The sequence below is a fragment of the Rutidosis leptorrhynchoides genome, chromosome 3 (genome assembly GCF_046630445.1).
Source record: "Rutidosis leptorrhynchoides isolate AG116_Rl617_1_P2 chromosome 3, CSIRO_AGI_Rlap_v1, whole genome shotgun sequence".
Classification (NCBI taxonomy): domain Eukaryota; kingdom Viridiplantae; phylum Streptophyta; class Magnoliopsida; order Asterales; family Asteraceae; genus Rutidosis; species Rutidosis leptorrhynchoides.
The window spans coordinates 232142414-232161019 of NC_092335.1; the positions used below are offsets into that span (position 1 = coordinate 232142414).

The window sequence follows — 18606 nt, forward strand, 5'->3', positions numbered from 1 at the left end:
CGTGAATCGTCGAGAGCAGTCGAAGGTCAATCGAATATATGAAACAGTTCAAAATTTTTGAGACTCAACCTAACAAACTTTTCTTATCGTGTCAAAAATATTAAATCGTATCGAGAGTTTGATTAAAAATCAGTCGAAATTTTCCAGGTCGTGACATTATGACTTTATCATAAACTTGCAAAATGTCCCACTCCTTAAGAAAAAAGAAAAAATAAATTTGTTTTCACAATTACACTGATGCGGTAATTGGGATTTAATGGTTGCGATAGATCATGACCCTGATCGTAACCATGTCTATATTGACTCATGATCAGGTTTTACCGGCCACCGAATATCGCAAATTGAGACCTTTTTCCGGTTTGTGTTTTACAGTGAACAAAATTTGTTAGTCGAGACCAAGTCATGCTATTTTGGTCGCAATCGGGACATGACCGAGATTTCCTGATCGCTGCTAGGTTTATCAATTTTTCTTGGACACGCAAGTACCAAAATGAAAACATATCTCTCAATGCGTTTGCGGTGACCAACATTTTCAGGTCGCGACCAGGTAATGATAGGAATTTTCTGATCGTGACTAAATCATGACCGATTTTTCCATGTCACGCCTCACGACTGTGATATGTATCACGTCCAGGTCATGACTCGATGGGTTTTCTCGATCATCTCAATGCGCAGTATAAAAAAAATCACGGATCATGTTTGGTTGTGACCGTAATTTCTTGGTCGCGATTTGGTCATGGCCGAGGTTCTTCATTTCGACCAGGTGATGATCGAGATTTCCTAATCACAACTCAATCATTACCTGATAATGATTTAGTTGCAATGAAGGATTCTCGTTCTCAACCACAACAATAATTTAAATTGATTAGGTTATGTTCGATAGTATATAACGGTTGTTCGTTGTCTTGCATTTTCTAGTCTCGAGCTTTTCCGTGTTTTTTGTATTAGTTTGTTACTTTCATCTTCCGATGAAAGTGCTCCATTTTATAGTATTCGTTATTTTAGAAGTGAAAAATAATTTAAATTAGTTATTGAACTACTTATTATATGCACGTAGTACAGATTTAGTGAACTTTACAATATAGAATACAAGAGAGAGATGAGAGAGAGAGAGGAGAGAGAGAGAGAGAGAGAGAGCAACGCAAGTGCACAACAAGGCAAGCAATGGATTGTTGCGTGAGAGATACAACGACAGACTGCAGGGAAACTTTATGAGGTTATTCAGCATCCACTTGACTTCGTTCATGTTTTTCAACTTCCCGGAGGATTCGAAAATATCGGATCTGTGGAAGACTTTCAAGCCCCATGGCGTCTTAAAAGACATCTATATGGTAGGAAAGCGTCTAAGAAATGGGAAAAGATTTGCCTTCGCAAGGTTTGGTGAGGTGAAGGACCCAGATTTGCTACTGTCCGCACTCAAAAAAATAACCTTCAATGGTAACCCTATAAGGGTGTTTAAGGCTCATGATAGGGATAACCCTAAGGTGACTCAAGTGAATCATGAAACTGATCGATACGGAAAGAAGGTACATGATATGGCAAGTCATGGCAACGCCTTCAGAGATGAAAGGAGGTTTAGCGAAGTTTCTCGACCTGCGAAGGAAGATTTAAGGAATGTTCTTAACAGCTCAAAGGAAGATCTAAGGGTCAAACTGGATAACATCAAAAGATTTGAGAAGACTACGGAGATAAACACTGAAAGAGTTGTGGATATAAAAAGCACCGATGACAACAGTGCTTTATTTGATAGATCGATTGTTTTGGAGCTTAAAAAATTGATTTTTTAAATCAATTCAATGTGTTCTGCAAATCAGAAGGACTGAGTGATTATACACTAAAGTATTTGGGGGCCTTGATATCATGTTGATCTTCGACACCAAAAAGGCGGCCGACTTAATGATTTCACAGAAGGACCAGGTTTTCAGGAATTGGTTTTCTCATATCGATCGATTAAATAAAGGTTATCATTCAAATGAAAGGTTTGCATGGTTGGAAATAAGAGGTGTTCCGGTCACATGCTGGAATGAAACATCTTTCGCAGCAGTTGCTAGATGGTGGGGAGTGGTCCATGATTTCGACAACTGTAAAATCACATCAGCAAATCAAAATTTAGTTACTGGTCATGTGCTAGTCCATACAAAGGAGATGACTCATATTGATGGTTCGAGCCCCGGCTATAGCATTTATTTTTTTTAAAACTTCTTTTAAAGGTAGTCTTACTTTATTATTATTATTATTATTATTATTATTATTATTATTATTATTATTATTATTATTATTATTATTATTATTATTATTATTATTATTATTATTATTATTATTAGTATCATTATTTTTATTATTAGGATTATTATGATTATGAATATTTAAGGTTTCAAAAATATTGTTAAAAAGATGATTAAATATAATGATTATAAATACGAATATGAAAATTAAAATGATTAAAGTTATAATTAAATTATGATAAAATTATTATTAGTATCATTATCATTAAAGCTATCCTTAATAATAAAAGTTATCATTTATATCATTATTTTTAAAAGTATCATTTTTATAAAATATATTTTTGTTATTAATACTATTATTATTACAAAATAAAATAACTTTTTATTTATTATTATCAATATTATTATATCAAATAACTACTAGTTATTTAAAACTATATTTCCTACATATAACATAAATATATTAATATTTTTATAATAAATAATAATAAATATAATTAAGTAGGTTATTAATGAAAAACATAATTAAAAATAACAATTAAATCACTAATAATATATAAATTTGTTCGATTTCAATTATATGTGTTAATATACATACTTGGTATATGTTCGTGAATCCGAGGCCAACCCTGCATTGTGCAGTTTCGTCATATGTATTTTTACTATAAAATACAGTATTGTGAGTTTCATTTGCTCCCTTTTTAATTGCTTTTGCAATATATATTTTGGGCTGAGAATATATGCAATATTTTATAAATGCTTTACGAAATAGAGACAAGTGATTAAAAATAATATTATGCGGATTGATGTGCTAGGTAATTTAGTTACATGTTATAAGAGCATGTGAGCGCGAATCCTAAAGATAGATCTATCGGGCTTAACACCCCCATCCTGTAGGCTGCGCTAGACATAAGAGCTAGTGGGCGGATGTTTAGTACTTCGAGGATTATTTATACACTTGCGAGTGTACATATCCATCTTTGCGAAGATGACTTATTATATTATTATTAAGGTTGGTTACTGAGGCCTCAACATAAACAGAACGGTTTTATACACTTGCGAGTGTACATATACTTATAAACGAAAATCTTGTGATCTATTAAAATATTGAAATGATTGTTATGATAAACCTATGAACTCACCAACCTTTTGGTTGACACTTTTAAGCATGTTTATTCTCAGGTATGAAAGAAATCTTCCGCTGTACATTTGCTCATTTTAAAGATATTACTTGGAGTCATTCATGGCATATTTAGGCCAGTACCTCGCAATGGGACCAGATGTTGATGACTTCGTCCAGGTAGATTAGGACGGGTCGTTAAAAGTTCGAAGGGTAAAGGACCTGTTCTTACATCGAGAAGCTCCTCATATTCAGATTGCAACATTGGTATTCACGAATTCGGGTGCGGGCTGGGAATGAAATGGAAAGGTTGATAAATTCGGATGGTTAAAAAAACTTTGTAGGACTGGAAAACCTGACATAATCTTCCTGCAAGAAACAAAATTACATCTAATTGATCTAAATTGGGTTCGATCTCCCTGGGGTAATAATCAGTGTACTTTTATTCAAAAGGCCATGGTTGGGAAATCGAGTGGACAATTAATTATTTGGGATACCCTTCGATATGATGCTACCGATGCCTTTGTGCGCAATTTTTGTATTGGTTTGCAAGGAAAATGGAAAAGGTAAGGCTCTAGTTGCAATCTCATTAATGTATACTGGCCCCATAGCTATGCAAACAAACAGAAGTGCTAGGATCAATTAACAAACATCATTGGCAGTCTTGATGAGCCTTGGATCATAGGTGGAAATGAAGTGCATGAAGAAGACGATAGATTCAAATGCGTTTTCATTGAAAGTAGAGACAAAGAATTCAACAATTTCATTTGATCGACCTTCCTCTCGGTGGAAGAAAGTTCACTTGAGTGAGAGATGATGGCTTACGATTCAGTAAACTTGACCGCTTTTTAGCAAATGACAAATTCTTCTCGGCATGGAACTGTCTTTCCGTGGTGTCTTTAGTTCGACAACATTCGGATCACTACCCGATTGTACTCAAAGATGACGAGAAAATTTTTGGTCCAAAACTCGTAAAAGTGTTTGATGAATGGCTAGACATGGAAGGTGTTGATGATTTAATCCGTGAAAAATGGGCAGAATGTGCAGGAGGGAGTTCGCGTAAAGATTGTATTCTTCGCAATAAGTTAAAAAATATCAAATTTTCAATAAAGGAAAAGAGCATGCGACTGTATGGGAAGTTAGACAAGGGAATCAAGTTCTATAAAGACTTGGCACATAACCTAGAGCTTAAGGCAGAATCAAACGTGCTAAACAATGTAGAGATGGATCAATGGAGGAACGTAAGAAAAGAATGGTTGCATAAAGATCGAGTTAAGACAAATATGCTAAAACAAAAAGCACGAGTTAAATGGATTCTTGAGGGGGACGAGAATACCAAGTACTTTCACTCCGTTATCAAAAGAAGAAATAACACAAACAATATTAGAGGGCTAAATATCGGTGGTGTTTGGTGTAGTGACCCGAACTTTTCCATGTTTATATATATTAATTGAGATTGATATTTACATGATTAAATGTTTCCAACATGTTAAGCAATCAAACTTGTTAAGACTTGATTAATTGAAATACGTTTCATATAGACAATTGACCACCCAAGTTGACCGGTGATTCATGAACGTTAAAACTTGTAAAAACTATATGATGACATATATATGGATATATATATAGTTAACATGATACTATGATAAGTAAACATATCATTAAGTATATTAACAATGAACTACATATGTAAAAACAAGACTACTAACTTAATGATTTTTAAACGAGACATATATGTAACGATTATCGTTGTAAAGATATTTAATGTATATATATCATATTAAGAGATATTCATACATGATAACATCATGATAATATAATAATTTAAAATCTCATTTGATATTATAAACATTGGGTTAACAACATTTAACAAGATCGTTAACCTAAAGGTTTCAAAACAACACTTACATGTAACGACTAACGATGACTTAACGACTCAGTTAAAATGTATATACATGTAGTGTTTTAATATGTATTTATACACTTTTGAAAGACTTCAATACACTTATCAAAATACTTCTACTTAACAAAAATGCTTACAATTACATCCTCGTTCAGTTTCATCAACAATTCTACTCGTATGCACCCGTATTCGTACTCGTACAATACACAGCTTTTAGATGTATGTACTATTGGTATATACACTCCAATTATCAGCTCTTATCAGCCCATGTGAGTCACCTAACACATGTGGGAACCATCATTTGGCAACTAGCATGAAATATCTCATAAAATTACAAAAATATGAGTAATCATTCATGACTTATTTACATGAAAACAAAATTACATATCCTTTATATCTAATCCATACACCAACGACCAAAAACACCTACAAACACTTTCATTCTTCAATTTTCTTCATTTAATTGATCTCTCTCAAGTTCTATCTTCAAGTTCTAAGTGTTCTTCATATATTCTACAAGTTCTAGTTACATAAAATCAAGAATACTTTCAAGTTTGCTAGCTCACTTCCAATCTTGTAAGGTGATCATCCAACCTCAAGAAATCTTTGTTTCTTACAGTAGGTTATCATTCTAATACAAGGTAATAATAATATTCAAACTTTGGTTCAATTTCTATAACTATAACAATCTTATTTCAAGTGATGATCTTACTTGAACTTGTTTTCGTGTCATGATTCTGCTTCAAGAACTTCGAGCCATCCAAGGATCCGTTGAAGCTAGATCCATTTTTCTCTTTTTCAGTAGGTTTATCCAAGAAACTTAAGGTAGTAATGATGTTCATAACATCATTCGATTCATATATATAAAGCTATCTTATTCGAAGGTTTAAACTTGTAATCACTAGAACATAGTTTAGTTAATTCTAAACTTGTTCGCAAACAAAAGTTAATCCTTCTAACTTGACTTTTAAAATCAACTAAACACATGTTCTATATCTATATGATACGCTAACTTAATGATTTAAAACCTGGAAACACGAAAAACATCTTAAAACCGTATTTACGCCGTCGTAGTAACACCGCGGGCTGTTTTGGGTTAGTTAATTAAAAATTATGATAAACTTTGATTTAAAAGTTGTTATTCTGAGAAAATGATTTTTATTATGAACATGAAACTATATCCAAAAATTATGGTTAAACTCAAAGTGAAAGTATGTTTTCTAAAATGGTCATCTAGACGTCGTTCTTTCGACTAAACTGACTACCTTTACAAAAACGACTTGTAACTTATTTTTTCGACTATAAACCTATAGTTTTTCTGTTTAGATTCATAAAATATAGTTCAATATGAAACTATATCAATTTGATTCACTCAAAACGGATTTAAAATGAAGAAGTTATGGGTAAAACAAGATTGGATAATTTTTCTCATTTTAGCTACGTGAAAATTGGTAACAAATCTATTCCAACCATAACTTAATCAACTTGTATTGTATATTATGTAATCTTGAGATACCATAGACACGTATACAATGTTTCGACCTATCATGTCGACACATCTATATATATTTCAGAACAACCATAGACACTCTATATGTAAATGTTGGAGTTAGCTATACAGGGTTGAGGTTGATTCCAAAATATATATAGTTTGAGTTGTGATCAATACTGAGATACGTATACACTGGGTCGTGGATTGATTCAAGATAATATTTATCGATTTATTTCTGTACATCTAACTGTGGACAACTAGTTGTAGGTTACTAACGAGGACAGCTGACTTAATAAACTTAAAACATCAAAATATATTAAAAGTGTTGTAAATATATTTTGAACATACTTTGATATATATGTATATATTGTTATAGGTTCGTGAATCAACCAGTGGCCAAGTCTTACTTCCCGACGAAGTAAAAATCTGTGAAAGTGAGTTATAGTCCCACTTTTAAAATCTAATATTTTTGGGATGAGAATACATGCAGGTTTTATAAATGATTTACAAAATAGACACAAGTACGTGAAACTACATTCTATGGTTGAATTATCGAAATCGAATATGCCCCTTTTTATTAAGTCTGGTAATCTAAGAATTAGGGAACAGACACCCTAATAGACGCGAATCCTAAAGATAGATCTATTGGGCCTAACAAACCCCATCCAAAGTACCGGATGCTTTAGTACTTCGAAATTTATATCATATCCGAAGGGTGTCCCGGAATGATGGGGATATTCTTATATATGCATCTTGTTAATGTCGGTTACCAGGTGTTCATCATATGAATGATTTCTATCTCTATGTATGGGATGTGTATTGAAATATGAAATCTTGTGGTCTATTATTATGATTTGATATATATAGGTTAAACCTATAACTCACTAACATTTTTGTTGACGTTTTAAGCATGTTTATTCTCAGGTGATTATTAAGAGCTTCCGCTGTCGCATACTTAAATAAGGACGAGATTTGGAGTCCATGCTTGTATGATATTGTGTAAAAACTGCATTCAAGAAACTTATTTTGTTGTAACATATTTGTATTGTAAACCATTATGTAATGGTCGTGTGTAAACAGGATATTTTAGATTATCATTATTTGATAATCTACGTAAAGCTTTTTAAACCTTTATTGATGAAATAAAGGTTATGGTTTGTTTTAAAATGAATGCAGTCTTTGAAAAACGTCTCATATAGAGGTCAAAACCTCGCAACGAAATCAATTAATATGGAACGTTTTTAATCAATAAGAACGGGACATTTCATTTGGAATGAAGAACCTTCAGAAATTAAAGACGCAACCCTAAACCACTTCAAAGGACTATTCGAGGATAAAATGACATCGAGGCCTAGCTTGGAAGATTTATCCTATCCGTCACTATCCAAAGATGAGGCTGCTGATTTAGAAGCACCAATTAGCGAAGGTGAAATTATTGAGGCTATAAATGATAGCGGTGGCTCTAAGGCACCTGTCCCGGACGTTTCAATATGCGATTCTTCAAGAAATTTTGGGATGTAATTCCAGATGAGGTTATAAATGCAGTCAAGTGGTTTTGGGATAAGGCCGAATATTCTCGTGGTTGTAATGCTTCCTTCGTAACATTGATACCAAAGAAAACCAATCCACTCGGTCTTTGGGACTATCGACCAAACAGTTTAATAGGAAACTACTTCAAGATCATCGCAAAGATCCTCTCCAACAGGCTTAGAAAGGTGATTCCTAGGCTAATCGGGACGGAACAAAGTGCTTTTTTGAAGCGAAGGAACATCATGGAGGGTTCTTATTGCAAATGAAACCGTGGAATTCGTGAAATCTTCTCGTCACAAAGGTATCATCTTCAAAGCCGATTTTGAAAAGGCTTTCGATAGTCTCAATTGGGACTTTTATTGGAGGTCATGGGTTGCATAGGCCTTGGTGCTAAATGGCGTAAATGTATTTTGGTTTGTCTTAGTTCAGCTTCTATATCTATATTGATAAATGGTTCGCCTACACAGGAGTTTTTCATGGGTAGGGGTGTTCAGCAAGGTGATCCGTCATCGCCTTTTCTATTCATCCTCGCAGCTGAAGGGTTAAATATCCTTATCAAAGCTGCGGTGGATAGGAACCTTTTTAATGGAGTAGAAGTGGGGTCTAATAAGGTCTTAATCTCTCATCTTCAGTATGCGGATGATACTAATTTTTTCGGCGAGTGGTCTAGGACAAACGCAAGAAACTTAATTAGTATCCTCAAATGCTTCAAACTTTCTTCAGGACTCAAGGTTAATTTCAGTAAGAGTTGTTTATATGGTGCTGGGGTTAAGCATGATGAGGTTGTTCTGTTCGCAAATCGTATGGGTTGTCTAGCCTTTTATCTATCTTGGCTTACCGATTGGAGCTATGATGAAAAATTTGGGGGACTGGGCCCGGTGATAGACAATTTCAAAGCAAGACTCTAGAAATGAAAAATGAGAACGTTGTCATTTGGTGGTCGGGTAGTCCTTATTAAATCAGTTCTCAATTTCCTGTCGTTGTATTACTTTTCGCTCTTTTGTGCTCCTCCTGTGTGCTCAAAACGCTTGAGAGTTTGAGACATGCTTTTTTTTGGGGGCGGGATTCTTTGGGTTCAAAAATTCCTTGGGTCAAATGAGAATGGGTAATTGCTAAATATAGGGAGGGGGTTTGAAAATTGGCTCTTTGAAAAGTAAAAACTTGGCCTTACTTGGCAAATGGTGGTGGAAGTTTAATACCAAAACCGATTGTCTTTGGGTCAAGCTCATTCGCAGTATTTATGGAATTGACGGTGGTCTTTGGGCGGAGCGTGAGCTCACTCACATTCCGCCTGGTGGCATTTGGAATAACATTGTGCGTGCAGGTTATCAAATAGAAGAACTTCACATTCCTTTCATATATTCATTCAAGAAAATAATCGGTGATGGTGGGACTACATCTTTCTAGTGTGAACACTGGTGCGGGTCAGACAAATTCTGTAACATCTTTCTGAGACTTTTCAGGTTGGAAATGCAGCATGATGTTTCCTTTAAAGATCGTATATATGCAGCTGGTCCTGGTTAAATTCATCACTCATGGAGTTGGAGTAGAGATCATACTGGTAGGACTCTAACCTAATTGCATACACTAATCGAGCTGCTATCTTCTATTCAATTTAATGGACAGAAAAAAGACTCATGGTCGTGGGATTTAGCAAGCAATGGGCTATTCATTGTTAAGAAGCTCACTTCTTTAATCGACGATAAACTGTTATGCTTTCTAGGTTCCTCTCGTACTGAAACTGTAAGAAATAAGCTTATTCCAAAAAAAGTTGAGATTTTTGTATGGAGAGCATTACAAAAAGGCTCCCGGTTCGAGTCGGACTAGGCAAAAGAGGCATTGATTTGCATAGTGTACGGTGTCCCATTTGTGACGATAATATTGAATCAGTGGAGCACTCCTTATTGCTATGTAAATATGCTTCGGACGTCTCGTGTCTGGTTTTCAAATGGTGGAATCTAGGTGATAGTTCAAGTATAAATATCGAAGAAATTCTCAAGGAAAATCATCACGCAAGATGTCAATGCTTGGTGCATCAATTTGGCAAGCCGTTGGATGGATGTGCGCATACTTAATTTGGAAGAACCGAAATATGATGACCTTCCGAAACAAAGGTTGGAGTGTCTCGGTGATTCTAAATGAAGTACAAGTAAAATCCCATGATTGGATCTCTCGTAAGGTAAAAGGAAAGAAGGTATATTGGTGTACTTGGATCTCAAATCTGGAGTTGTACCTCGAGATCAATTACTATGTAGGCTTGCCTGAGTGTGTAACGACCCTGGATTTTTCAACTTATATTATTAATATTTATTATTAATACTTGCGTGTTAATAAATGTATTCTTATACATTTTACTTGTTACCGTATTTGACTTTCCATGTCCCGACTCGTCTTTCGACACGTGCTTTTCACGAATAATATTTCGAATATTATTTACGTTCATAATTAATTATTATTAATTATTCCTAATTAACTAATGTAAGTAGTTGATTACTTGGGCTTGTTACTAAATTGTTGCATACTTACATGGGCTTTTATTATGGACTTGGACTATCAAAGCCCACCCTACATTACTTAATGGACTAATTGTGAGCCCATCATTATGCTTGTGATTTATTAAGGTTAAACATAGATTAATTAAGTGTTGGAGACAAGAATGTCTCAAGCATGCTTGCACCTCTTTCCCATGTAATTAACCTTATACTCTTCCTAGCATACAATACTCTCCCACACTTGAAAGATCAAACTTGACTTCCCCTTTTGGACCCCTAAAAACCGTCGGCCATTGGGAGCATGGGAGGGAGTTCAAATTTTTTTTTTTTGTTACTTATATGCTAGTATTACTTCATTTTTCACATACCTTCTTACACTTTCTTTTCTCTCAACTTTTTCTCTCTAAACTGTAAGTAACAACTTTATTTTTCTTTCTTCTTTTTCCTTTAAAAATCACCAAGTACCATCATCAATTTACTTGTTGTTGTTAAAGATCAAACTTTCTAGTTTGTATATTCATGAATCTTGCTTCTTCCATCCTTTATTTGATGAGGAATTAAGAACAAGGATCTAAGCTTGTTAGCTTATGGTTCTACACTTGAAAAGTTGTAAAGATCTAAAGTTCATAAGCTTTAGGATCTTACTTGTGTTCATGTTTTGTAAACTTAAGGTTCATTTTCTTAAGATCCAAGCTTTGGCTTGAATCTTCTTAAGTATGAAACAAACATGAACTTGTTACTTGTAACTTTAGTTTATTTCTTTATTTTTTTGTTTTAAATTTGTGATTGTATAATATTGGTCAAGTATTACTAGTTAAACTTGATCTCATTTTTCTTGAAACTGAAGTTTAAACTTTGTAAGTTCAAGAACATGGAAGTTAAACTTTCTAGTTATAACTTCATACACTTATGTTGGATCTAAGTTTCTATAGCTTATGGTCTTCTAATTTTGTTTTAAACAAAAGCTTATAAGCTTATATATACATTCTACAAGATTAAAATCTAAGTTTCATAACTTATGGTTTTATTAAAGTAAAGATCGAAGTTCCATAATTTAGGGTTTAACTTAAGAACACTAGATCTAGACTTTTTAGTCTAGGATCTTCAAGATCTAACTAATATCTAAGTTCTATAACTTAAGATCTTGTTTATTTAGTTTACATTCAAGTTTATAGCTTAATATTACTATTAGAACTCATGTATGTGTCGGATCTAAGATCTTGATGTAACTTTGGTTCATCAACCTTCTTACAACCCTTAAATGAGTTGTGGTATTTATATTAGACATACACTAGTGTTATGATGGTCAAAACTTGGTAAAGATGACGCAAACACATCAACGAGTTGTACACTTGAAGCTATAAGCATCAAGGATGAGAACCGTGATGAGCATCAAACACCAAGAATCCACCGGAGCACTTTGCTTACTATTTTATGGATCTGATCAGGCTACTGGGCTACTGAAAAAGTTGATTTCCAGATTTTTTGGTTCGAGTAGATGACTTTTCATTTAAGACTCATCTTAATCCGACTTACGGTTTAGGATTTATAGCCTTCCGGAATTCACTACGCCCTTTTAACGTCGTGCTGAAATTTCTGACCTACTCGCACTTAAACCGTCGCCACGGTCAAACGAAGACGAGTTTGGTTCTGAAAATTGGTCAGTGGTTAAAGGACTCGTATACGGAGCCATGGCCACTGGTCTGACCTCATTTCATTTTGTATATAGGTCGTGACAGCTGAACAAAATCAGCCTTTGTTTCGATCTCTATTCTTGATTGAAAACTTACTTTACTTTTTACTTATGTTGTTGGTGATGATGATACTTAAGACCTAATTTACATACTTTTAAACCTTTGGGAACGATTTACTAACTTAGTAACTTTTGACTTAGGTTGAGGACCTTTCGGACCAACTACTTGCTTACTTATCTCGTACCGACTTTACTACTTTTCACTGTGAGTTATAGCATCCCTTTTTTAATTTAACTATTTTGGGAACTGAGAATACATGTGCTTTTTACGTTTTACATACTAGGCACGAGTACTTAAACTTTATATATGTGTGGGTTATACAACGACATAAACTTTTCCCTTAGCTCGGTAACGTTTAGTCATTGGTTTTTGAACCGGTGAACGCGAATCTTAGATATGGATCCATAGGGTTTGACATCCCCACTCGGGCTAGTAGCGCTAGCATTTAACGGGTGTTTAATACTTCGTAAACTTACGCACTCCCCAAGTGTACTTTTAGGGGGTGATATTACGTTAAGTTAGTTACCAAGTGCCCACGGTTAAGCATATACTTTTCATACTGTTTTGAAATACGAAATCTCGTGGCCTACCTTACATTACTGTTATACTTAAACTATAGCTCACCAACATTCGTGTTGACGTTTTTAAGCATATTTTCTCAGGTGCTTATAGGTTTGATGCTTCCGCTGTAGTAGTATTGCTGTGTAGACTCCCGCTACTTTTGTTAGAGATGTCTCTGCATGAAACGTTTACCTTGCATTCACAACTATGTTACTTTTGAAACAATGAATTTGTAATGACCATTGGGTATCGTACTTATGTTAATTGCTTCTATTCGTAGAAGCCTACTATCGTTTGTAAAACTTATGACGTTGGTTATGACGTCACCCTTTCTTATGAATGCAAATTTATTTTAAAACATCATATAGTGTTTGATCTTGTAATGATCCTGTTGTTGATGATCCGTACACGTTAATTTTGTACGGGGCGTCACAGAGTGGCCACCGAGTTGCCCAATGAAGCACACCACCCGGGTTCAATTCCTTACTATGCCAAATTGTTCAAAAAGGGAGTGTGACTAGAGGGTGCGCATAATGCGCAATTCACCCGGTACCAGGTCTCGCACTCGGAGGGCTTGATTACCTGAGGTTTTACCTTCTATGGGGGAGCCAATGTGCTCGTTCATAGGAGAGTTTCCTCGCTTACAAAAAAAAAATAATAATACTACTATCTGTATGTATAGCTCGAGCTCTCATTGTATAGCATAGTCGTGTTTTCTGGGGCTTTTGTTTACGCCTCTGCTCGTGATTGAGGCAATTCGTATGCCTCATTGTATGCTGTAAACTGCCGAGTTTAGTTTTTAACTAGTTGTGGCGCCCTCGCGATGCGGCGGAAGAACGTTAGCTAAATCCGATTATGAAAAGTAAAAAAAAAAAAAAAAAAAATAGAAGCAAATGACATAAACTGAAATGGGTAAAAAAAACTCAAAGTAAAAAAAAAAAAAATCAAATAATAACAATAACATAACAATAACAATTATATTAATAGTAGCAACATTAACGATTTGTAATAAGTGAAAATTTATGTGGTTGATTCTTAGTAAATGGAATGTTATGTGTTTGATTTCTAATAAACGTAAAGTTAAATTATAATAATGGTTGTGGTTGAATTACGGAAGATTGATAGTTTGTTATAAAATTATAGAAACCATAAAGTTCACTGTTTATAAGGTCTTACATTACATTTCAGTATATAGGTATAATTATGTGATTGATTTATAATGAATGAGAGGTTTTATGGTTAAATTATAAAATGTGAAAAGTTTGTGGTAAGTTTATAAAAGCTATAAAGTTAACTATTATAAAGGGTGTGGTTGAATTTTAAAAAAAAAAAAAAATTGTTGTAAGTTTGTGAACCTTTTGAAGTTCACTCTTCATTTCTCCTATGTCTTTTAGGTATATAGAGTAATAATAGTAATGATAATAATAATAATAATAATAATAATAATAATAATAATAATAATAATAATGAATGGTTATTAGATAGAAAAAATTATGTGGTCGATATATAATGAATGAGAAGTTTAATGATTAACTTATAAAATGAGAAAAGTTTGTGGTAAGTTTATAAAAACTATAAACTTAAATATTAGGAAGAGTGTGAGTGAATTATAAATAAAATAAAAAGTTTGGAGTAGGTTTGTGAAAATTGTGAAAGGTACTATTCATTTCTAAGATGTCTTTTAGATATATAGATATAATATATCATTTACTTTAAAAAAAAAAAAAAAAAAATAATAATACAAGTAGTACATTGTAAATATGTACCGCATATTACCAAGTATTGATAGAGTATACTATATGTCAACTTCAATTAATATTTTAGAACATAATTAAATAACAATATATATAACTAATTAACAATAATGATATACATATTAAGAGAGTTTACGATCTAAACTCAAGTCTAAAATAATACTTCCTTCGTATCATGTTTATCAACTTGGTGTTGTAAATAAATATCTATGATAAAAGTCATGTAGTCGTTAATTATTTATTTTAACATATATGATGAACAGCAGATAAGTACTTTGTACCCTCTTATCATCATTTTTTAATTTAATGTGTTTAGCAACAAACAAAATATGGTTGACTTTATAATATCACACACATTATATATATATATATATATATATATATATATATATATATATATATATATATATATATATATATATATATATATATATATATATATATATATATATATATAGGGTGAGGATCCAGAGAGAACCAAGGGTGGGAGAGAACCCAAAGAACCAACACACTCACCTTCGATCTGTAGACAAACCTTCAATCTGTAGGCAGATTGAACTTCGATCTGTAGCAGATTGAACTTACAGATTGATTTTTTTTAAACAAGTTTTTTTTACGTGACACATTTAACTCAATCTGCAACAGATTGAGTTCAATCTGCAACTGACTGAACTCAATATGTACACAGATTGAACTCAATCTGTTGCAGAATGAACCCAATATGTTGCAGATTGAACCAAGATTTAACACTCGAACTTGCAGATTGAACTCAGATTGAGATGAAAAGCAGATACATTTAGTAGATGCATCTCACAAAAATCAAGTCATAACCAAAATTAAAAACGCAGATATGTTAGCATTCATCTCATGAATCTATTTGCAAAGTTTTAGATTTTAACTATTAGATTCAAGCTCGAATTTGTGAGTCAAAGATTTGGAGAAAAAAGTCAACAATTTCTTCATGATTCAAATTCAACAATTTCTTCGATCGTTTTTCCGTCAAAATAATAACATTCATCATAAAATGTCTCTTTTAAATGTTTATATTTTTATGTGATCTTATTGTTTAGAGAAAACTTTTTTGATAAAAAAACGAAAAAATAAAAATAGAAAATTTACTTCATCTTTTTCAAAAAAGTGTTTTCCCCTTGATTATATATATATATATATATATATATATATATATATATATATATATATATATATATATATATATATATATATATATATATAGTGGTAGGATCAAGAGGGAAGTAACCAATCGAGGGAAGCAAAAACTTTTTTTTTTTTCGTTTTTTGAAAAAACTTTGTTCACGAACATTATAGATGAGATGAAAATATGAACATTTAGTAGAGACACTTTGTGATAAATGTTTTTATTTTGGCGGGAAAACGCTCGAAGAAGTAATATATAACAATTATCGTGTTTTTTGAGCGTATGTTGAGGTTTTAGCTATTGAGGTTTAGATATTAGGGTTTAGAAATTTAGGGTTTAGGGTTTAGATTTAGGGTTTAGATTTAGGATTTAGATTGAGTTTTTAACACGAACGGTTTAGAGTTTAGGGTTTGGTGTTTTGGATTACTTCCCTATTGATCCTGCTATATATATATATATATATATATATATATATATATATATATATATATATATATATATATATATATATCTTTGTTTTTTTGATGGTTTGATGAATCATCATGTGGTTGTCTAACATAAGCAACATCACTTCTACATTTTTTCGTTTAGCAAATTGAAATGATTTGAAAATCATTTTCTTCTATAATAAAATTGCACATACAATCTATTGTTACATGCCAAAAGATTGTACAAAAATAAAAACAAAAAGGATCACACATACAAAAAAGAAATCGATAAGATGGTCGACTTATACTCATTAGTGACGACACACATTGTAATAAAATAAAAATGATAGATATAATACTACAAGTGATAACTTAATTATATAGTTGTGCATATAATTAGAATAATAAAAGTTAGTGATCCGTTACGCGCGAGTTTGCTAACTGGCAAAAAGAAAAACCAAAAGCAAATAACAATTATTTTATGAGGTTTTAAGAGTAACTTTTGTTCGTGAGTCTTTTACACAATCATAAATATCTTAAGTATTCGTAAGGAAATTTACAAAATCATAATTGGGAAAAACCAAAGATGTCTTTCACAGTAACAGCAACCGTGAAAATAAAGCGTCAACAAATTAAAGTTGTTTTCTAGTGTTAAGTTTTGTATTCATTTAGTTGTATAAATTTCAAACACACTACACAATAAATTTGAAGTAAAACAAATAAAAATGTGTTAATAAAATATCTAATAAAAAACAAAATGTCATTAGTTAATACAGTAATTTTAGATTTAAAATTTAAAATAACACACTAATAATAAAATAAAACTATCTTACACTAATCCACTTTAATGGACTTGACTCTATTTATAAAACTCTACCGGAACTTGTGTTGTCCTTCTTCTACACATCATACTTCATACCTCATCACACGTTTCAATCCTACTCTTACAAAACTTAAAAAAAAAGAAGTAAATAAATAACAAAACAAGAACAAATAAACAATTAACTCAACGTTCAAATCTAGACGTTGTCCATAAACGCCGAGGTGAAATGAAGAACACATTCATTCAGTATTCTAGAAAAACAACCACCACATGATCTACACCAAGGTTGTAAAAGTCGTGAGTCGGGGACGCGTCGGGGACGCATCGGTCGTTGACCAACGTTGACTTTATTAATAATTTCTTAAATATATATTTATATATGTATAAAATAGTTGATTCCGTACCATAAATTTCTTAAATAAGAACTTGAATTTAAATACAATCAAACTCCAAACTCAATTAATGTTACCGAGTACATAATTAGTAAGGACACAGAGAAAAGAGCGGCCCAAAAAATGAAAACAAACCCTAATTTTAAAGCAAATCACATTTTAAGGAAAATTTGACTGATTTTGACCGTTTTGGACCAACTTTGACCGTCTTTGACAGACTTTGACCAAACTTTTAGCTTTGACCGTCTTTTGAGTCGTTTTCAGTAAAAACGGGACGGAGAACCCAAAAAAATGACGCATCGGCCGACGCGTCGGCCAAGTCGGTCGACTTTTACAACACTGATGTACACTACGAATTATAAACATAATGAAGATTGAGGGTTTACACCAGTTCTGGCACTTTATTATGCGTTATCATTGTTAGTCATATATATGAAAAAAATACATAAATATATATACTTGATGTGACCTCAATATTTTAATACCATTATACTTTTTTTTTATTTTAATACCATTATACTTACCACATCATCGACTTCTATACTATTGTTTTGTATCTTTCGGTTGAGAACGTTTTCTTTTGGAAAACGTTTTCGTTTCTATACGAGTTTGCGTTATTTTGCTAAAAAAAAAAAATCGACTTGTATATTGCAAGTAGAAAGCTAATATTGTTCGACTATAATGAAATACAGTAGTAAAGAGCAACTTCACCTACTTTTACATCAAACTTAATTTTGACCTGCCAGTGGATCTACATATTTAAATTTTGATACAAAAAATCGAACCAATAAGTTGATTTTTAAATGTCGCTCACCTGGAAATGTTACATCGTTACTCAAACTGTCCTTGCTTCATTAGACGCGAATCTAAACTATGTCAAACGACACAATAACATCCTTAGCTTCAAAAGAAGTTTGAAAAGCGATTTTGGAAATATTAAATTTAAAACACTGATTGGAAACTTTTTTTTTTTTTT

At 32.6% G+C, this 18606-nt stretch overlaps 2 protein-coding genes across 2 annotated transcripts; both read left to right on the forward strand.

Annotated features, from left to right (window-relative positions):
- The first annotated feature begins 3801 nt into the window (after positions 1-3801).
- On the forward strand, positions 3802-8536 carry LOC139900863 (uncharacterized). The gene is made up of 5 exons (XM_071883614.1): positions 3802-3911; positions 4008-4084; positions 4198-4684; positions 7994-8166; positions 8268-8536. Exons 1-5 carry the CDS (start codon positions 3802-3804, stop codon positions 8534-8536), a joined length of 1116 nt encoding a protein of 371 aa, XP_071739715.1.
- A 102-nt stretch (positions 8537-8638) lies between these two features.
- LOC139900864 (uncharacterized) lies at positions 8639-10097 on the forward strand. Its single transcript, XM_071883615.1, has 4 exons — positions 8639-9148; positions 9393-9594; positions 9734-9831; positions 9897-10097. Exons 1-4 carry the CDS (start codon positions 8639-8641, stop codon positions 10095-10097), a joined length of 1011 nt encoding a protein of 336 aa, XP_071739716.1.
- The last annotated feature ends 8509 nt before the right edge of the window (positions 10098-18606 follow it).

Bases quoted from the DNA above. Each gene is read 5' to 3' on its own strand.
- LOC139900863 (XM_071883614.1), top strand. From the start codon at position 3,802: ATGGTTGGGAAATCGAGTGGACAATTAATTATTTGGGATACCCTTCGA. The intron at 3,912-4,007 runs GTAAGGCTCTAG...CATCATTGGCAG, and splicing joins TTGCAAGGAAAATGGAAAAG to TCTTGATGAGCCTTGGATCA. The intron at 8,167-8,267 runs GTGAAATTATTG...ATGTAATTCCAG, and splicing joins AGAAGCACCAATTAGCGAAG to ATGAGGTTATAAATGCAGTC.
- LOC139900864 (XM_071883615.1), top strand. From the start codon at position 8,639: ATGGGTTGCATAGGCCTTGGTGCTAAATGGCGTAAATGTATTTTGGTT. The intron at 9,149-9,392 runs GTGATAGACAAT...TGCTAAATATAG, and splicing joins AATTTGGGGGACTGGGCCCG to GGAGGGGGTTTGAAAATTGG. The intron at 9,832-9,896 runs GTAGGACTCTAA...TTTAATGGACAG, and splicing joins TTGGAGTAGAGATCATACTG to AAAAAAGACTCATGGTCGTG.